Source organism: Rhinatrema bivittatum, chromosome 2, assembly GCF_901001135.1.
Source record: "Rhinatrema bivittatum chromosome 2, aRhiBiv1.1, whole genome shotgun sequence".
Taxonomy (NCBI): domain Eukaryota; kingdom Metazoa; phylum Chordata; class Amphibia; order Gymnophiona; family Rhinatrematidae; genus Rhinatrema; species Rhinatrema bivittatum.
In genome coordinates this window covers 548,174,698-548,196,348 of record NC_042616.1, presented here as the reverse complement: position 1 = coordinate 548,196,348, position 21,651 = coordinate 548,174,698, and the positions used below count along the sequence as shown (strand labels likewise).

The 21,651-nt window shown below is 47.2% G+C and overlaps 1 protein-coding gene across 1 annotated transcript in view; it reads left to right on the top strand.

Moving 5' to 3' along the window:
- The window catches only part of LCMT2 (leucine carboxyl methyltransferase 2), a 106,109-nt gene that overhangs the window by 74,310 nt on the left and 10,148 nt on the right, over positions 1-21,651 (top strand). The window contains exon 13 of the mRNA XM_029590891.1: positions 11,932-12,067. Within this exon, the coding sequence (XP_029446751.1) occupies positions 11,932-12,067 (136 nt within the window). The remainder of the gene's footprint in view (positions 1-11,931; positions 12,068-21,651) is intronic.

Genomic DNA, 21,651 nt, shown 5'->3' with positions numbered 1-21,651 from the left:
TAGATCTTCTTAAGATTCCGAAAGTGGATGCGGCCGTTTTGGCGATCGCAAGCGCACTACGATCCCAGTGACAGGTGGGGCTGCGCTAAAAGATCTTCAGGATAGGAAATTGGAGGTCCTTCTCAAAAGGATCTTTGAGGTATCAGCGCTGGGCATTAGGGTGGCCATCTGCAGTAGTTTCATTCAACGGGCTACCCTTCGTTGGGTGCAGCAGCTGCTCACCACTCAAGAGCTTCCCCCGGCAGAGATGGAGCAGGCGGAGCATATGGAGAAGGCGGTGGCTTACATGGCGGATGCTTTGTATGATCTCCTTTGTACCTCCTCCCACACGATGTCTTCGGCGGTGTCTATGTGGCGGCTCCTGTGGCTTTGCAACTGGTCGGCTGATGTCTCCTCAAAGTCTCTGGGTTCTTTCCCATTTAAAGGCAAGCTCTTATTTGGGGATGATTTGGAACATCTCATTAAGGCCTTAGGGTACAACAAAATCTACAAGCTCCCTGAGAACAAGCCCAGGTCTTCTCACCCCTTCAGTTCTTTTTGGGGTCGTTTTCGTGGTCAGCGCCATTTTTGTACCGGTAGGGCCCCATCCTTTGCTCTGCAGCAGTCATTTGCGAGGTCCCAGGCTTAGGCTTATTCCTTTCGAGGCAGACAGCCTCCTCGTTTCGGAGCCTCCCAATGATTCTCCACAAACAAGTCTACCCAATGAAGGTGTGCCGGCCCATTCTTCCATTCCAGTGATCGGAAGTCGTCTCTCTCGGTTTCACGAAGAATGGGTCAAGATCACTTCGGATCAGTGGGTTCTAAGCATCATAGAACGCGGTAACGCTTTGGATTTTGCTCGCCCGCTCCCGGATCTTTTCTTGGTGTCTCCTTGCGGGTCTCAGGCAAAAAGGCAGGTGGTCCTTCAGACCCTGTGCCGATTGCAGGCTCTTGGAGCGATCATACCAGTTCCACCGGATGAGCGCAGGACTGGCAAATACTCCACATTTACTTCATAGTTCCCAAGAAGGAGGGCTCCCTCCGTCTGATATTGGACCTGAAAAAGGTCAACAGAGCGCTTCGGGTACCCCTTTTGCGCATGGAGACGTTGAGATCCGTCATTGCGGCCGTCCACAAAGGAGAAGTTTTGGCCTCTTTGGATTTGACGGCGGCTTATCTTCACATAGGGATCCAGGAGCATCATCGGAGGTTTCTACGCTTCATGGTCTTGGGCGAGCATTACCAGTTTCAGGCGCTTCTGTTCGGTTTGGCGACGGCTCCCCGGGTTTTCACCAAGGTAATGGTGGTAGTAGCAGCGGCTCTTCGGCGAGAGGGGATTTTGGTTCACCCCTATTTAGATGACTGGCTCATTCGGGCAAAGTTGGAAGAGCTTTGCAAGGTTCAGTCAGTATTGCACCGTCTTCATTCGCTTGGATGGGTCGTCAATTATTCCAAGCGCCAGCTGGTACCGTCCCAGATGTTGGAATTCCTGGGAGCCCGTTTCGACACAATGGTGGGCAGAGTTTTCCTTCCTCAGGAGAGGATGGACAAGCTGATGACTCAGGTTCGCCAGCTGTTGGCCCTCCCTTTGTTCATGGTGTGGGATTATTTACAAGTTCTTGGCTCTATGACGTCTACCCTGGAGTTGATTCCCTGGGCTTTTGCTCATATGAGGCCTTTGCAGAGGGCATTGCTTTCCCGTTGGGACCTCAAGTCCAAGGAGTTCCACTTTCCCTTACCCCTCATGGATCCAGCCAGGACCAGTCTTGGATGGTGGTTAGTTCTAGAGTACTTACAACAGGGGATGAACCTGGAGACTCCCCGGTGGCTGATTGTGACAACGGATGCCAGTCTTTCAGGTTGGGGAGCAGTGTGTCAGTCGCGATCGGCACAGAGTCAGTGGACAACCCAGGAGTCCAAGTGGTCCATAAATTGCTTGGAGACGAGGGCGGTTCGTCTAGCTCTGCACAGTTTTCTTCCTCTCATTCAGCATCAGTCGGTAAGGGTTCTATCCGACAATGCGACGACTGTGGCATACATCAATCATCAAGGGGGCTCAAAAAGTCGGCCATGGGCTTGTCCGCTGAAGCGGACAAGCCCATGGCCTGGGCGGAACGTCATCTGGCCCAGTTGGCGGCGTCTCACATAGCCAGAGTAGACAATGTACAGGTGGATTTTCTCAGTCGTCAGCAACTAGACCCCGGAGAGACGGAGCTGTCCGGGGAGGCGATGCAGCTCCTGACTCATTGGTGGGGAGTGCCCCGACTAGATCTGATGACAACTCGGCTGAATGCAAAGGCCGCTCGTTTCTTCAGTCGCAGGAGTGAACACGGGGCAGAAGGAATGGATGCCCTGGTCCTCCAGTGGCCCCGCGACATGCTTCTCTATGTGTTCCCGCCTTGACCATTGGTGGGAAAAGTCTTGAGGAAAATAGAGTCCCACCAAGGGTCGGTTATCCTCGTAGCCCCGGAGTGGCCACGGTGGCCGTGGTTCGCAGACCTGATCAACTTGGCGGTGGTCAGCCCCTTGCATCTCGGTCACCTTCCGAACTTACTTTGTCAGGGTCCAGTATTTTTCAATCAGGCGGCTCGTTTTTTTCTAGCGGCTTGGCTTATGAGAGGAGGCAGTTGAAAGAGAGGTTATCTAGATGCGGTTACCTCCACTCTGCTACGGGCACGAAAGACCTCTACTTCACTCACTTATATGTGGGTTTGGAAGGTTTTCGATACCTGGTGCAGTGGGTTGAAGGTTTCCCCATGCAAAGCCACTATTGTACACATTCTAGCTTTCTTGCAGGATGGCTTGCAGAAACGATTGGCGTACAGCTCACTTCGCGTACGAGTAGCGGCGTCTGGCTGTTTAAGAGGTAAAGTTGGCGGTGTTTCCCTTGCAGGGCATCCTGATGTGCAGTGTTTTTTGAAGGGGGCCAAGCATTTATGCCCGCCAGTGCATCCAGTGTGTCCTTCATGGAGTTTAAACCTGGTTCTCTGGGGGTTGTGCGGTCCTCCTTTTGTTCCTCTCAAGCGGGCTACGTTGAAGGATTTGACACTCAAAACTGTGTTCCTCATGGCTATCTGTTCTGCTAGAAGGATATCTGAAATTCAAGCGTTATCCTGCAGAGAACCGTTCTTGCGCATATCAGATTCTGGGGTTACGCTTCGGATGGTGCCTTCCGAAGCGTAACTGATGGTGAATCAGTCCGTAGAGTTACCGGCTTTTTCGGATTTGTATCTCAATTCTCAGGGGCCGTGAAAATGGTTAAAAGCAAGGCAGCTCAAGCTCCTTCAATGTTAGCTGCACCGAGATCAGCTGAGGCAGATCAGTTCCCGCTGAGCGCAGGAACGGAGGCTATTTTGGAGTCTCTTATATCAGCAACTCGTGCAGCTATGGGGGAGGGGATTCTCCCGTCTCTTCTCTCTCCTCAGCCAGGGTTTCCTTGAGGGAGTGAACCTTTACAGTCTCTCTCACCTGTAACGGAGGATAGCCCCGAGGGGGCTTCTGACTCCTTCTCCTCTGAGTTTATTTTGTTTCTCCATAAGGCTTTTAAAGCCAAGAGGGAAGGGAAGCTGCAGGCTGGGGGTACAACTTCCTCTAGTGGTCTTAAGTCTCTTTCTCGAAAGTGGTCTAAATCTAAGGGAGTCTCTGGGTCCTCCAAGGCTAAGCGCCCTTTGCGTATAGGGGCTCATCAGACCGATACTGATTCCACGGGTCAGGATATGGACCCAGGGGACCAGGACCCACAGGGCAAGCCTCCGATGGAGGTGGATACAGACCCTTATCAACATCCACAGGATCCAGCATAAGGCTTTCACATTGTGGAAGGAGACGACCCTAAGGTGGTCCATCTGTTTAGGAGGGAGGAGTTGGCTCCACTTATCCCTGCCATACTCGGTGAGCTAGGCATAGATATGCCGCCAGAGGAGTCCAGGCTAGGGGCTATGGACCCAGTGTTGTTGGGTCTGAGGGGCCCGGCTACTTCCTTTCCTTTTCATTTTTCTGCCATGGACTTGCTATATAGAGAATGGGATACCCCGGATCTGGGATTGAAAGTTAGCAAGGCTTTGGATAAGCTATATCCTCTTCAGGAGGAAGCAATTGACATACTGTGGGTGCCCAAAGTGGACGCGGCAGTGTCCGCAGTCACCAAAAGGACCACAATCCCGTTTATGGGTGCTAAAGCCCTGAAGGACCTGCAGGATAGAAAATTGGAGCTGCAGCTCAAGAAAAATTTGAAGTCTCGGCACTGGGAGTGCGGGCAGCTATGTGCAGCAATTTTGCCTTGCAAGCGGGCCTTCATTGGATTCAGCAGTTACAGGTTAATGCTGGTCTTTCCGATGCAGAAGCATAGCAAGCAGGCGTCTGGAAGCTTCAATCGCTTATAGTGCGGAAGAACTTTATGATCTGTTACGGACTTTGGCCAGATCCATGTTGTTAGCAGTCTTGGCTCGTCGGCTCCTATGGTTAAGAAACTAGTCAGCGGATATTTCCTCCAAGGCTCAGCTGGGGTCATTGCCTTTCAAGGGTAAATTGCTTTCTGGCAAGGACCTCGAGGATATGATTCAATCCCTGGGGGAGAACAAGGTTCACCGACTGCCAGAGGATAGGCCCAAGTCAAGGGGCTCCTTTTCTTCATGGTCTCGATTCAGAGGGAATCGGAGATTTTGTCTGTCCAGAGCTCCAGCTTCTTTTTTTCAGCAAGCATCCGGTCGCCAACAGTCCTGGTCTCAGCCCTTTCGTGGCCGACGCTTTGGCAGAACCGAGGCTACCCAGTCCGCATCTGGGACCAAGACCTCCCAGTGAAGGGACGCCGACCCATTCCTCGGTTCCAGCTGTCAGGGGCAGATTGTCCTGTTTTATGAGGAATGGGTCAAGGTGACAACGGACCAGTGGGTCCTTACTGTGATAAATCAAGACTACACTTTAAATTTTGCACACCGCCTTCCGGAGCGATTTCTGGTCTCCCCATGTGGTTACGAAGAGAAACAGGCAGTACAAGATACCTTGCAACACCTTCTGCAACTCGGCGCCATCACCCCAGTTCCTCAGGTGGAGCAGTGAAAAGGGCGTTATTCCATTTACTTCGTAGTCCCCAAAAAAAGAGGGGTGCTTCCGACCCATTCTGGATTTGAAGCTCGTAAACCACTGCCTCAGGGTGCCCCTTTTTCACATGGAGACATTACGGTCAGTCATTGTCTCGGTAAGAAAAGGAGAGTTTCTGGCATCACTGGACCTAACGGAAGTGTATCTTCACATTTAGGCTGACCACCAGAGATTTCTGAAGTTCTCGGTGATGGGTCGCTATTTTCAGTTTCGAGCTTTGCCCTTCGGTCTTGCCACCGTGCCCAGAATGTTTACCAAGGTAATGGTTGTGGTGGCGGCTCATCTGCGCAGATAGGGGTTCCTGGTGCATCCATACCTGGACAACTAGCTAATTCGGGCAAAGTCGGAGTCGCTCGGCCAGTTGGCAATTCACAAAGTGCTTCAACTCCTGTGATCACTGGATTGGGTGACCAGCTTAGCCAAGAGCTGACTGGTGCCCGCCCAGTCTTTGGAGTTTTTAGGAGCTCTATTCAACACTGAACAGGGGAGAGTGTTCCTTACCTCGGACCGAATTGTCAAGCTACAAGGACAAATACGGGACTTATTGGCCAACCGTCTCCCCAGAGTGCGGGATTATTTTCGGGTTCTCGGCTCCATGACTTCCACCCTGGAGCTGGTGCCCTGGGCCTTTGCTCATATGCGTCCTTTACAGTCAGCATTGCTTTCTCGTTGGAATCCAGTCTCCGAACACTTTCATTTACCTCTCCCTCTTACGGATACGGCGGGCTCCAGTCTCGATTGGTTGCTTATCTCGGACAGTCTGGCAGTGGCGGGTCCCCTGCGGTTGCCACTGATCCCGGACCTTCTCCATCAAGGACCCGTGTGTTTGGAAGAGGTCGATCACTTTTGTCTAGTGGCATGGCTCTTGAGAGCCGCCGCCTGAGGAGCAAAGGGTATTCGAATGCTGTGGTGGCAACACTTCTCCGGTCGCGCAAGACATCCACCAACCTTGCGTATGTACGCATGTAGAGAATCTTTGAATCTTGGTGCGTGGAGCGGGCATTTGTTTCTACTCTGTCTTGGTGTCGAATATTTTAGGTTTACTACAATCCAGACTCACCAAGGGCTTATCGTGTAGTTCCCTGAGGGTTCAGGTGGCAGCTCTTGGTTGTTTGCACGGTTCCATTCCATGTATCGTTGGCTGGTCACCCCGATGTTGTTCTATTCCTAAAGGGGGCAAAGCATTTACGTCCTCCGATCAGGCACCCTTGTCCTTCTTGGAATCTGAACTTGGTTTTCTCAACTCTGTGTACGGCACCCTTTGAGCCTTTGAAAACGACTACAATAAAGGATCTCACATTAAAGGTGATTTTCCTTATCGCTATCAAATCTGCTCGCAGGGTATCGGAGCTCCAGGCTCTATCCTTTAGGGAGCCATTTCTGAGAATTTTGGATTCTGGTGTGTTCTTGCAGACCGTTCTTTCCTTTCTTCTGAAGGTGGTGTCTGCTTTTCACGTGAATCAGTCAGTGGAACTTCTATTGACGGAAGCTGGATGTTCGTCAGGTGTTGCGTTATCTGGAAGTTACTAATGCGTTTCATGTGATGGACCATCTTTTTGTGCTATGGATTGGTCCGAAATGAGGAAATATGGCATCTAAAGCTAGGATTTCACGCTGGTTGAAAGAGGCTGTAGACTCTGCATATTTGCTGCGTGGTAAGTCTGTACCGTTTGGTCTTCGGGCTCATTCTATCCGTTCGCAGGCGGCTTCTTGGGCGGAGTGTTAAATGGTCTCACCGCAAGAGATCTGCAGGGCAGCGACTTGGAAGTCTTTGTATACCTTTGCCAGACACTACAGACTAGATGTTCAGAAGGTTAAGGAGGCTTTGGAGAAGCAGTGCTTAGAGCGGGCCTCTCCAGATCCCATCCTAGGCAAGAAAGCTCTGGTACATCCCAGGAGTCTGGACTGATCCGGGTACGTACAGGGAAAGGAAAATTAGTTTCTTACCTGATAATTTTCGTTCCTGTATTACCATGGATCAGTCCAGAGTCCCGCTCGGGGAACGCATGGAAGTAAGGGAGAGTCCGCTCAGTTATTGATTGATTTGTTTTCAGATCTGCAGAAATTGGATTGACCATCCTCAAGTGGTTCTACAGATTCAGTTCCTAGGAGGGTTAAGTGAACCGATTATTTCTTTTTCTTGTTGAATGGTTATTGTACATAGTTATGGTGGTTTTTTGATAGCCATTCTGCTTTGACATTGAGTAATACTGCCGGACTGTAGGTGGCACCATTCTATATAAGACGGAGTTTTATTTTGAAAACTTCTCTGTCTCTATCTGCTGGGGGGGGGGGGGCAAAACCCAGGAGCCTGGACTGATCCGTGGTACTACAGGAACAAAAATTATCAGGTAAGAAACTAATTTTCCTTTTCAACAGAGATACGTGGAACATGTCATGAAGCTGGTAATTTAAACTTGTAAGCCACAGGACCCAATTGTCGCTCATTGGGAAATGGACCTACGAGCTGTGGTGCAAATATGAAATGGCATCTTCAATCGAAGATTTTTAGTGCTATTAAGTTTCCCGAATGAAACTGAGATGTTGGGTGACGTTTCTTGTCTGCGTGTCTTTTAAAATGCTCAGTGGCTTGTTTGAGGAGATGGTGTATCTTCTGGCACGGTTCCTGCAGCTTCTATTCCATCAGGTTAGCTGCTGAGCAGGTGTCAGAGATAGTAACAGGCCCAGGTGTACAGGATGGTGCCCAAACACGATATAGAGCTGTGGAGCTGTTCGTGTGGATATTATTGGTTAATTCAGCCCATGAAAAGAGATATGCTCAGTTATCCTACCATTGATTCACATAGGTTCTTAGAAAAGCCTCGATACTTCGATTCACCAACTCAGTTTGCCCATTTCTCTGGGGGATGATAAGCTGAGGTGAATTCCAACAAAATTGCAAACTTCCTGCATAATCCTCTCCAGTAGTAAGCAGTGAAATGAACTTCCTGTTCAGAGAGGATGTGAAGGGGAGCCCATGCAGTCGGAAGATATGTTGGATAAAGAGTTTAACCAGTTTAGGTGTAGGTGGGAGGCCCGGAAGGGGCATGAAATGAACCATCTTAGAAAATCTATTCACTACTACCCATATAGCGATGTTGCTGCCGGGGGGGGGGGGGGGGGAGGTCTGTGATGATGTCAGTGGACAAGTGGGTCCAGGGTTCTTTGGGGGCTGGCATGGACTGTCAGCAGCTGCAGCAACCCCATGGTCATGCTCGCACATTTTATTCATGGCACAGGTGGAGCAAGATTCTGTATAATGTTTCAAATCTGTCTTCATCTGAAGCCACCAATATTAATTCCTAGGATTATTAATTCCGAGGTTCAGTTGATGTCTGGGTGACCTACCATGTGAGAGTAATGAGCCCACTAAAGAACCTTCTGTTGTCAGCGTCAGGGCACCTCAATCTTCCCAGGAGAAACTGTAAATGTGGCAGCAGCCACAATATTTGCAAGATCGATACTGTGCTGTGGAGATTCTAGAGAACCATCTGTATCATGTGGATAAAGGTGAACCAGTAGATGTAGTGTATTTAGATTTTCAGAAGGCATTTGACAAAGTCCCTCATGAGAGGTTTCTAAGAAAACTAAAAAGACATGGGATAGGAGGCGATGTCCTTTCGTGGATTACAAACTGGTTTAAAGATAGGAAACAGAGAGTAGGATTAAATGGTCAAGTTTGTCAGTGGAAAAGGGAAAACAGTGGAGTGCCTCAGGGATCTGTACTTGGACTTTTCAATATATTTATATAAATGATCTGGAAAGGAATACGACGAGTGAGGTTAACAAATTTGCGGACGATACAAAATTATTCAGAGTAGCTATATCACAAGCGGATTGAGATACATTACAGGAGGACCTCGCAAGATTGGAAGATTGAGCATCCAATTGAGCATCCAAAGGGTAGATGAAATTTAATGTGGACAAGTGCAAGATGTTGCATATAGGGAAAAATTATCCTTGCTGTAGTTACATGATGTTAGATTCTATATTAGGAACTACCATCCAGGAAAAAAGATCTAGGCATCATAGTGGATAATACTTTAAAATTGTCGGCTCAGTGCGCTGCAGCAGTCAACAAAGCAAACAGAATGTTAGGAATTATTAGAAAGGGAATGGTTAATAAAACGGAAAATGTCATAATGCCTCTGTATCGCTCCATGGTGAGACCGCACCTTGAATACGGTGTACAATTCTGGTCGCCGCATCTCAAAAAAGATATAGTTGCGATGGAGAAGGTACAGAGAAGGGCAACCAAAATAATAAAGGGGATGGAACAGCTCCCCTATGAGGAAAGACTGAAGAGGTTAGGCATGTTCAGCTTGGAGAAGAGACGGCTGAGGGGGGGATATGATAGAGGTCTTTAAGATCATGAGAGGTCTTGAACGAGTAGATGTGAATCGGTTATTTATACTTTAGGATAATAGAAGGACTGGGGGGCATTCCATGAAGTTAGCAAGTAGCATATTTAAGACTAATCAGAGAAAATTCTTTTTCACTCAATGCACAATTAAGCTCTGGAATTTGTTGCCAGAGGATGTGGTTAGTGCAGTTAGTGTAGCTGGGTTCAAAAAAGATTTGGATAAGTTCTTGGAGGAGAAGTCCATTAACTGCTATTAATCAAGTTTACTTAGGGAATAGCCACTGCTATTAATTGCATCAGTAGCATGGGATCTTCTTGGTGTTTGGGTAATTGCCAGGTTCTTGTGGCCTGTTTTGGCCTCTATTGGAAACAGGATGCTGGGCTTGATGGACCCTTGGTCTGACCCAGCATGGCAATTTCTTCTGTTCTTATCAAAGGAATGCAAGAGGACATAGGCTTGTCAGTTCTTCTCTGCGGGACAGTACCACAACTCAAAGTCAAACCGATTAAAAAAAAAAACCAACAAAACAGAAAAACTGTGGGCTTACCGGAGATTCAGTCTCTGTGCTTGTATTAGATGCTTTAAGTTTTTGTGATCCATTTAGATAGTTACTGGGTGCTTGGCTGTTTCCAGTAGGTATTGCTATTCTTCCAAGGCTAGCTTGACCACTAGTAACTCACGATAACCAATGGTATAATTCTTCCCTGCCAGAGAGAATTTCTTTGAAGAATAGGAGCAGGTCACAAGAGTACCATTATGGTTATTCTGTAGGAGGACAGTGCCTACACTAAGAGTGGATGTATTTACCTCCAGGATGAATGGCTTGGACAGATCTGGCTGGTGTAGGCACGGATCAAGGGTGAATTCCTTTTTGAGATGTTCGAATAGTTGCTGTAGTCCAGTTCTTGGTGTCTGAGCCCTTTTTAGTTATGGCTGTGAATGGGGCCACCAAGGAGGAGTAATCATCGATAAATTGCGCTGCAGCATCTTGAGGCTTATAGATCGGGGCCACTCCAGTATGGCTTTTTGTTTCTCTGGATCCATATGGAGGCCTTTTAAAGAGATAATATATCCCAAGAAAGGAAGTTCTTCCTGTTCAAAGGTACACTTCTATCTACTGTATCCTCTCTCCCAGAGCCATGAATTCACTTTTGATGTGATCTGAGTGGTACCTGGCAGTGTCATTCGTGCCAACTTGGATGAGCAATATCAGATAGTAGTCAATAGACGAGGATTTTCAGCAGTTTCTCCATAATGACTTGGATTTTAGAACCTGGCAGACAGCAAACTTCCCAGGACAACATGTCTGCTTGGCAGTTGGATGCCCCTCAAAAGCAAGTTACTAACTACCACTACCCTCTGCCTCCTAGGTGCAGTGGTTGTTGAGCTCATAGCTTTGGGGGTCTGCATGTTTTGGTTCTTCCTCATCAGGGGATGGTTTCTTCTTCTCCACTTTGAAGGCTGCATACTGATTCTTCAGCTCATAAGAAATCGTAGTCAGTGTATAGGGTCTAGTAGGCATAGTAATCTTGGTCCAGCTGTCATCTTGTGGTCCAGTTATACCTTCCCCTCTGCATTAATGCAGGTCATGTGGTGGATACAGCAAAACATGCAAATGAAACACTGTATTAATGTTCAGACTTCTGTCATTTTGTTCAGTGGTACAACGATTGATAGCTGACCAAGAGATGGAGCATCATGCTAAAGGCTAGAAATCAAGATGAAGCTACTGAATTCACCAGAAAAGCAAACTGTCTGGCAATGTTTAGTTTAAAAGCTTAAAAATGTCCTAAAGAAGCCTTCATCAGTATGTTCATCGCTATATTTGTGGTATCTTTTGATGGTATACTCAAAGCCAACTTTCCACAGATATCGCACAAGTATCATATGATTAATATCAAGGTACTCCATTAGATTATTAACGTTCTTATAACGTTCAGTATAAAGATGATTGGGAATTAAATTAAAAACAATGTAGTTCATATTATGAGCGGTAATTCTATTGATTTCTGGTGACTATTGTAGAGAATATTAATTGACTTCTATGCTTTACCATGGTGTGTGATACTTTTAGTATGTTCTCTGCCAAGCTTGAAGTAATTGTTATGCTCTCACCATTGTTGATGATTTCCCATATTATGTTTCTTATAACTTTTCTGGAAGGTTGAGCATAAATCTGTCCATAATTTATTTGTGGGTGCAATGAGACTTTATGGGAAATAAATTAAGTAAAATGAAATGGGATTTAAACTCAGAAGTAAGGTTATTCTAGGTTTTTGGTGTTGTTGAACACTGAAGAGTACAAAAATAAGAGGTAGCTCACCAGTCTGAAGGCTAGGCGCTCTAGTCTCCTTGTTTCCACTTAAAAATGTCTGCATATAAATTTGATTTAATTTCTTGAATCAAATGGCTAGCACACTATTTTGTGAAGATATCAAAGCTCCCTAAGGCATTAAAGTGTTCTGAAATCTTTGCTCCTCCATCACAGGTACTCTCATACTGCCCATGTGCATGAAGGCAAGCTCCTGCTGGTCGGTGGAGTTTGGATTCATTCCCGTTCAGTTCCAGGAGTGACAGTGATTGATCTGAATGCAGGACAGGCCCATGAGTATAAGATAGATGTTGTGAGTAACTTTAATCTCTCTCCTTCCTCCATTCACCTACCATTGTCCTTGATCTTGAGCAATAATGCATCATGTTGCCGAGGGATTAAGTGTTCTAATAAATAAGCTTTAAAAGAACAGTGAACGGTCTAGTAATATATCTGCTCTGAAATATCAGGGATATTATTCACAAGTTTAATATCCCTTAAGTAGCCCGCTTCTAAAAAGAAAGGAATGCACATGCTGTGCAGTATTGCACTTGCCCTTTGTAATTATGTATATATATATACATATACATAATGGGGCAATTATTTTATGCTTCTTGTGATCTCTTCCTGGTTCATGCTGGTAATGTGGTATGAAGGGATTGCAATGGATAGAACTGTTTGTTCTTTCTACCTAATTGCAAGCTTCCATTCGCATGGGGCAATGCCACTTAAAGCATAAGAAAGCTATAACCTTGTCCCATCATTTTTTCATAAAAGAGAAGTTGCCACAAAAGGCTACAATACATTTTTAGCCTTGCACACTGCCACAAGTTGTGTTGTGATGCTTCCAACTAGCGCAGATATGGAGAGCGCCTGACCAGCTGTGTTTTGGGGTTTTTTTTTGTTAGGGTTTTTTTTTTAAAGTTCCCTGTACGTACCCAAATTAATCCAGATTCATGGGTTTTGTCTCCCTGCCATCAGATAGAGTCAGAAAGTTTCACTGACACTGTACATAACCCAGTGTGCCACCTGCAGTCCCTCAGTATTTCTCTGTCTCCAGCAGATCGTAGATGGTGTAAAACCTTCAGTCGGGAGTGTATATTAAAAGAAAAAGAGAAGATAGATCTCCAGTTCTTCCTAGGGGGTTGTTAGGTCCTGGTGGGGCCATCCTTCGGGTTTGAGGTGGACGAGCAGCGGCTTGGTGATCCTTGATGGCAGCTTGCTCTGAGATTCTGTGGGGGGTGTATATCTGGTGGCCCAGATCCCTCATCCCCCATGAGGCAGTGTTGGTTCCGCTGGCAGCTCTGCATTCCGTGTCCCGTCTGAGCAGGGAAGTATTGAATTTCTGTTCTGGCGCTGGTTACAGCAGCGATTGCAGTTTTAAAGCTTGTTAAAAAAAAAAAAAAAAAAAAAAGCGACTGGGAGGGAGTAGAATCGTTGCGCTGGTCACGCGGGGGCCTTGATCACTGTGGCAGATCCCGGGGGTTTCCTGAGGTTCAGGTAAACAGGGTGGCAATAGTGACGCTTGGTAATGGCTTGAGGCAGACTTTGCTGTTCATGTGCAGATTTGCGTTCACTCCTAAATTCAGACAGCTTGTGTATTCTGTGTGCATCCCTGGTGGGGATGGCACTTCAGGGGAGCCCAGCGCTGGACCGATGACTAAAGGAGCCTCACGGGAGACAGGGTCTAGCACGGAGACTTTCCCCATCAGCTCATGAACAATGGCCATTTTCGATTCCCTAGCAATGTCTGCAGCATTGGTGGGAGAGGCAGGGGAATCCCCTCCTCAACTATCGCTGACAGTTCCTTGTCCTGCGGAAGTACAGAGAGGTACACCACTGAGGAGTTTCTGGTTCTGGTAGAGGTCTTCTGCCAGTTTTAATTTGCTTATGCTCAAAGCTTGTTTAGCAGAACATGCAGCGAGGGATGCTTACTCTCGGTCGGTCAAGAGACCTGAGCTTTTGAGAAGTTCTTCAGGCATTTGGTGATTTTTGGTGCCAGATGTTGAACAGATCCGGGCCTAAATGCGCTGAAAGTGCAGACAGGCTTTTCTTAGCCATGTAGTAGGCCGTAGCAGCGGTTGTTTTCCCACGCACATAGGCATGAGTGCATATTCTTGCCACGTGGCGGTTGCATGCGCAGGGACCTATGCACGAAAGGCTGCAGCCTAGATTTGAGCGCTTACATCTGTGACCTAGACTTAAGTGTGTATTTGTGCAGATAGTTGAGTGCGTAAGACTACGACCTAAATGTGAACGCGTATTTGCATAGATACTTGTGCGCACGACCACAGCATAGCCTAGAGTGTGTATTTGCATGCATCCTGAAGCAGGAGGCCACCTAGAGCCGAAGTTCAGGAGAGTACTGGGGAAGAACAGGTCCAAGCGCCTTACTATCTGTGAAGCTTGCCATCTAACAGGAATTCAGTCCTCACTCTCTCTCTCTGTCTGTGTCGGTACTGTTTAAATGCACAAAGCTATTTGACTACTACAGCTTTTGCCCATGTTGGGACTTCACATTGGTCTATGGTGTCTCTGGAGGGGAGTGGAGTGGGAGGCGAGGCAATGATTACTTTTCCTCCTCAATGGCAGAAGCTTCCTTGAGAGAAAGTTGGACCTATTTGCTTTGGTATAGAGCCATCCTCCTCCTGGGTAGAATTTTTCCAGGGCCTGCAGACCTTTCTGCAGGGGCTCCCAGTGAAGGTGAAGCAACCTACAGCATAGGAATTGCATGCACAGGCCTCCCATTTGTCAGTTATGGCAGACAAACATCGCAGGGAGGCTGTCCCTGGTAATATTCAAGGGTATGTGGATCATGAGACATCAGAGGATTCTGATGGAGAACCTGTTTTCTCACCTCTAGAAAAGTGAGAAATTGCATCTGATTGAGAGCCTCATTGGATTCTGCTCAGATATTTTCCTTTTATGCAGAGATGTCTTGCTGAGTCTGTTGGCTCAGACCTTGAACATGCTCAGTGTTGCCAGAGGTCAATTTAAGTTTATCATCCTGTTTCTTTTCCCACTGTATCCAAATCAAGAGTTAATTGGCCTTTAGTGGAATGTCCCGGAGGCAAGTTTACAAAGTGGGAGAATCAATTTTCCAATATTCCATCTATTTCGGGGTTCTAAAAAAAAAAAAAGGAAGGGATGTTTCAGCCAATATTGGATTTAAAGAAAGTAAATGCAGCTCTCAGGGTTTCCCGTTTCTGTATGGAGACTCTGAGGTCCAACTCTGAGGTTCTTCATAGCGGCAGTACGCAAGGGAGAGATCTTGGCAACTCTCGACTTGACAGAAGCATATCTGAACATAGCCATCAGGCCGGAGTATCAGCAATTCCTGAGGTTCATAGTCTAAGGGAGCATTTTCAGTTTCGAGCCCTTCCCTTCGACTGGTGATGGCTCTACGTACCTTCACCAAGATGATGGTAGTGGTGGCTTCCGCATTGCAAAAGGAGCATGTGTTGATGCATCTTTGTCTGGATGACTGTCTCATTCGTGTGAAATCAGAAAACCTTGATTGCTTGAAGTCTCTAGGATGGATGATGAACCTAACAAAGAGCCATTTAGTCCCCTTTCAAACTGTGGAGTATCTGGAGCTCAGTTCGACATGCTGGCAGAGAGAGTGTTTCTCATGGAGAGAAATTGCTGAAATTGCAGAGTCAGATTTGGCATCTGCTTGAGCTTTCATTGCCCAGGGTCTGGGACTATTTACAGGTCCTGGGTTTTATGGCATTGACATTGGAATTAATGCATTGGGTGTTCGAGAAATATGCGGCCTCTGCAGGGGCCACTTCACTCCTGCTGGAATCTGTTATTGGAAGAGTTCCATCTTATTCTTCCATTAGAGGGGGAAGCCAGGGACAGTCTTTTGTGGTGACTTACTCACATCAATCTTGAGTGTGGTGCAAAATTGGAGTTAATAGTCAACACCAATATAAGCCTCTCCGGATGGAGTGCGGAGTGTCAAGATCAGTCGGTGCAGGTCCAGTGGTCGAAACTGGAAGCCTCATGGTCTGTCAATTGATTAGGAAAGCGGTGCATTTCACATTGCTTGCATGTCTGCTACGGTTACACGGCCATCCAGTACAGATCCTATTGGACCTTGCAATGACGATGGCCTACATCAACCATCAAGGTGGAACCAAGAAACAGGCGGTGGCTCAAGAGGCCTGAGAATTGATTCTCTGGACAGATCAGCACTTGGAACGGCTGGTCGCATCTCACAACGCCGGAGTGGATTTTCTCAGTCTGAGAAAGTTCAACCCCAGGGAATGGGAGCTGTTGGAGGCAGCGATGTGTCTCATTCATGTAAGATGGGGGTATCCCCATATGGACTTAATGGTGACCAAAAAGAACATGAAGGCATCACGGTTTTATATCCACCAAAGGGAACACTGTATGGAAGGAATCTATGCTCTGGTTCTGCCATGGACTTGATTCTTTGTCTTCCTTCCATGGCCTCTGGTAGAAAAGGGATTACAGTGGATAGAGAAAAATCCAGATAACATGATCTTGGTAGCTCCAGAGTGGCCACATTGACAATGATTCCCTGATCTGATCAACATGGCCATAGACAGGCCGCTGAAGTTCGGCAATCTGTCAGTGCTTCTCCACCAGGGCCCAATTTTTTCGGTTCAGGCAGCTCACTTCAGTCTCGCGGCTTTGCTTCTGTGAGGAGACTGAGATGAAAGGGATATTCTAAAGCAGTTATTTCCACCTTATTACAGACTTGGAGACCTTCTATATCCTTGGCTTATGTGCGAATTTGGAGGGATTTCGAGTCCTGGTATGCTATTGACGGAGTGCAGCCTCAGCCTATTCAGGCTACAGTGTCACATATTTTGGCATTTCTACAGGAAAGTTCTGGTCAAGGGACTAGCCTTTAACACTCTGAGAGTCCAGGTAGCAATATTAGGTTATCTCCAGGGTAAGGTGCAAGGTTATCCTCTGTCCACATATCCGGATGTTATACAGTTCCTTCGGGGAGCTAAGAACTTGCGTCCTCAGGTGCATAACATTTGTCCATCTTGGAATCTGAATCTAGTCCTTAGAGGATTGTATGAGGCTTGGTTTGAACCAATAAAGAGTTTAAGGACTTGACTTTTCAAGAGGTTTTCTTGGTTGCTATTTATTCAGCTAGGAGAATTTCGGAGCTCTAGGTGCTGTCATATCGAGATCCTTTCCTACAAATATCTGATTCAGGAGTATCTTTATGCATGGTGCCTTCTTTTCTGCCTAAGGTAGTCTCGGCTTTTCATCTTAGACAGTGGAACTTCCAGCTTTTCCAGATTTGAATTCCTCTACACCTCATGCAGGGGAGCTTAGGTTCTTGGATGGGAGGTGTGCATTATTGAGGTATCTAAAGGTCACTAAAATGATTTCCATAGATCGGATCACCTCTTTATACTGTGGAGTGGTCAAAAGAAGGGAGATAAGGTTTCAATTGCACAGTGGCTGAAGAAAGCAATCGAGTTGACTTACATTTCTAAAGGGCGCCAGGGGGTTTAGGGGCGTACTGAACGCATTCTCAGGCGACCTCCTGGGCTGAGTCACAACAGGTGTCTCATGAAATTTACAGGGCTGCTACAGGGTAGTTGTTTCACACTTTTGATAGGCATTATCGTTTGGATGTTGGGCTCCACTTCCATGTGCTTTGGGGCGAGTGTTCTACAAGTGGAACTCTCCAGGTCCCACCTGAGTTAAGGGGCAGGTAGGTACATCCTAGAAGTCTGGACTGATCTCGGTACATACAGGGAAAGGAAAATTGGTTCTTATCTGCTAATGTTTGTCTTGTAGTACCACAGATCAGTCCAGAAACCTGCCCATTTACTTGGGAGGAAGAGTCCGCTTCTTGTACTGTTGCTTTGTATATAGTGTGGAGTTGTTGGAGGTTTTCAGTGCTGATTTTCTATTGTCTTTTTGGGCAACTTCAACTTCCTTTGAAAGGGCGGGTGTTTGCTTAGAGGTTTATGGTTGTTGCTGTCATCTTGGCTTGGGTACAGGTCAGCACACTGGGTTATGTACAGTGTCAGTGAAATTTTCTCTGTCTCCATCTGCTGGCAGGGAGGCAAAACCAGCAATCTTGACTGATCTGTGGTACTACAGGAATGAGAATTAGCAAGTAAAAAACCAATTTTCCTATATCCACAGGGGTAGATTTTCAAACAGCGTGCCTTCGCGTACTTTTGTTGGCGCATCAGGCGCAAACAAAAGTACGCTGGATTTTAGTAGATACGCGCGTATCCGCTAAAATCCTGGATCGGCGCACGCAAGGCTGCCGATTTCGTGTAGCCGCGCGCGCCGAGCCGCGCAGCCTGCCGCCGTTCCCTCCGAGGCCGCTCCGAAATCGGAGCGGCCTCGGAGGGAACTCGCTTTCGCCCTCCCCTCACCTTTCCCTCCCTTCCTCTATCTAACCAACCCCCCCGGCCCTATCTAGACCCCCCCTACCTTTGTTGGGGGATTTACGTCTCCCAGAGGGAGACGTAAATCCCCGCGCGCCAGCGGGCCGCTAGCGCACCGAGACGCGACCTGGGGGCGGTTCCGGAGGGCGCGGCCATGCCCCCGGACCGCCCTGGGCCGAAACCACGCCCCCGGGCCCGCCCCCGAAAAGCCACGTCCCGCCCCCAAAACGCCGCGTCGATTTGACACGCCCCCGACCCGCCCCCCTCGAAAAACCCCGGGACTTACGCGAGTCCCGGGGCTCTGCGCGCGCCGGTAGGCCTATGGAACATAGGCGCACCGGCGCACAAGGCCCTGCTCGCGTAAATCCGGGCGGATTTACGCAAGCAGGGCTCTTAAAATCCGCCCTACAATGAATAATCAAGAGCTTTATTTGCTTTGAATTTGTATTCATGAGTGTTGGCTATACCACATGGCTACATTTTTCTTATTTGGAATATCCTGAAAACCAAACCTGTGTGTCACACTGGTGCCTTGAAATCTAGTTTAATAGTGATGGTGAAGAATGTGCACACATCAGCCTTCCACAGTTTATTATAGCGGGTCTGGCTTAGGAGGGAGGCAAAAAATGCTGCCACTTTTGCCCCTTATTATGTAGTCAGTATAGTTCCTGACAACTAATAAACCACAAGAGGAGACAGGATTGACTGCAGCTGACAAAAGTGCTTCCTACCTCCCTCTTGCAAGCTGCTCCTTCTTTAGCAGCAGGACCAGTAATATTAGAAGGGTTGGGATTAAGAATTTACTCAGCATTTGCTTGTATACATTGCAATGCCTTAAATTTGCCATATAGCTGCTGATGCACATTTCCAGCATATAGTTGGCAACAATAAAGTAAGCAGAAGGAGTAAGGAGAAACACTTTGATAATGGTACCGTCTTCAATTAATCAATGTATTTGGAAAACGTCCTGTCCTCTGTTAAGGTAATGTACAAAAGCCATCAAATAAGAAATGAAAACATGAAAAAAAGTTGCATTTTTTATAAGAACATAAGAAATACCATATTGGGCCAAAGAAAAAGCCCAACAGTGGCCATCCAGGTCACAAGGATCCGGCTGGATACTAAAGAATAGGTCCAGTCCTTTTTGCTCATAACTACAGATAAAAAGTTGCTTTCCCAAATCTACGTGACTTTTCTTCCAGGAACTTGCCTAAATCCATTTTAAATCCAACTATACTAACTTTTCTCCATATCCTCTGGCAACAAATTCCATAGTTTGTGCATTAAATGAAAAAAATGCTTTGTTTAATTTTTGTTTTAAAAGTGCTATTATTTTCATGGAGTGTCCCCTAGTCCTAGTACTATTTGAAAGGTTAAACAACTGTTCCCTATTTAGCTGTTCCACCCCACTCAAGCGTTTATAGACCCCTATCATATCTCTTTTCAGTTATTTATTCTCCAGGTTAAAGAACCCTAACCTATTTAACCTTAGCTCATAGGAAAGCTGTTCCATCCCCTTTATCATCTTGGTTGCTTTTCCCTGTACCTTTTCTAGTTCTGCTGTATCTTTAAGATGGAGTGACTGGAACTGGTACAGTGTCACCATGGATTGATTCAGAGCCATTTTGATATCTTCTGTTTCCCTGTACTTACCCAGATCAGTCCAGACTGCTGGGTTTTGCCTCCCTTCCAGCATATGGAGACAGAGAAAAACTTTGAGAGCGCCCTCTCTTAATCTGGTGAGCCACCTGCTGCTCTTCAGTATTTCTCTGTCTCCAGCAAATGGAGGTGGTGCACAACCTGCGGTTATGACCCAAGCAAAAAAAAAAAGGGATTTAGTCTTCTCTTGGAGCTTCCCAGGGGGTTGTGAGGTCCTGGTGGGACCATCCCCCCTGGTCGTAGGTGTTTTGGACGAGCAGGGGTTGGGAACCCCGTTATTTGTCCTCATATCAACCGGCGGAGTGATAGCTGGTGGTCCAGCTCCCTCTCCCCTTCCTTCTCTCCTCTACCACTGCCTCTGTCGGACTCTACAGGGAAGTAGTTGGTTTTTTTGTTTTGTTCCTAAAGTTTAAAAAAAAAAAAAAAAAAGTAGAGAAGCAGGAAGAGCAGTGCGGGGAGTCCCTTGCTGGGGCTTCCCCTTGGCAGCGGTAGGACAGGAGATTATCAGAAGCGGGTGTTGTAAGTTTGACATGTTTGTGGACCCTTGGTTGCTGTATTGATGACTCCTCCCACGGGGAGGAGCCCCATGGGAAAAATATAGCAATAGACTAACTCTTCAGTAATGACCACAGAGAGAATAGAAGCTTTTATTATACAGAGGTTGGCAAGGCCTGAGAAGCAGGCTGCGTTCCTCAGACAGTGGAGTAGGTCTCTGATTAGTTCAGCCCAGGCACTGAGTTGTATCAAGTGCAGGGAAGATCTCACCAGAAGCTGGAAGTGAAGGGTCCGGTAGTGGTCTGCGGAGCGAGGTAGGCCGAGAACCCAGTCACAGATGATGTAGTCAGCGATGGTAGATCCGGTAGTGGTCCGCGAAGCGTGGTACGCTGAGAATCTATTCTGTGGTGAGACAAGATAGAGAGACTGAAGAGAGAAGGTACTCATGAAGGCTGGTAGCTGCTGAAGAGATGGCCTGTGCAGAATGGATGTAGAGATGATGCAAGGCCCGGAGCACCGGAGCCAAGATATCCTCTGTAGATGCAGGTTAACCCAGGAGGAAGGCAGGTGAGTGCAAGACCCCGGGGAGTGGGTACCTAGGATCCTGATGAGCTGGGAAACCTGGAGAGTAGATAGGAGCGAAGCAAGACCCCCAAGGAGTGGGTCCCTTGAGCGTCCTTGCTGGAACAGCAAAACCCCGGAGGGTGGGTAGGAACGAATAAGGCCCCCGAGGAGCGGGTACCTAGAACGCCCTAGTGTAGCCAGCGTAACCCCGGAGGGTTTGTAGGAGCGATTATTCAGAGCGGGTGTCTCTGAAGGAGTCGAAATTAGCTGGAGCGAAATCCTTGCTAACTCGTAGCTGGATCGGAGGCTAAGTACCCGGAGATAGTGACATCATGTGGTGGGGATGCCCCCAAGGTTCCCACCATGACGTCTTCAAAAAAGAGGACGGCACATGCGTCCTAAGTGATCTCAGTGTAAGAATGGCGAACACAATCGCCTATGCCAGTCCGGGGATGCCGGAGAGGTCGGCGGAGAGAGGCGGAGGCAGTCATCTTGCCCAGAGGAGAGGAAAGAAAAAGAAAAGAGGTGAGAAAGAAAGGGTGCAGCCATCTGCGACCGGGTGCAACACTGTGGTGGGGCCACTAAGCAATAACAATTATAATGCAATAAAATTTGACATAATCACTAGAGGGGAGGACATTAAGTAAAACTACTACAGTAGCATATAAATTTAAAAAGAGAGACTATGATAGAATGAGGAAATTTAGTTAAAAACAAATAAAAGGAGTGTTTGCAAGGGTTGAAAGATTGCATGAGGCAAGGACATTGTTTACAAATA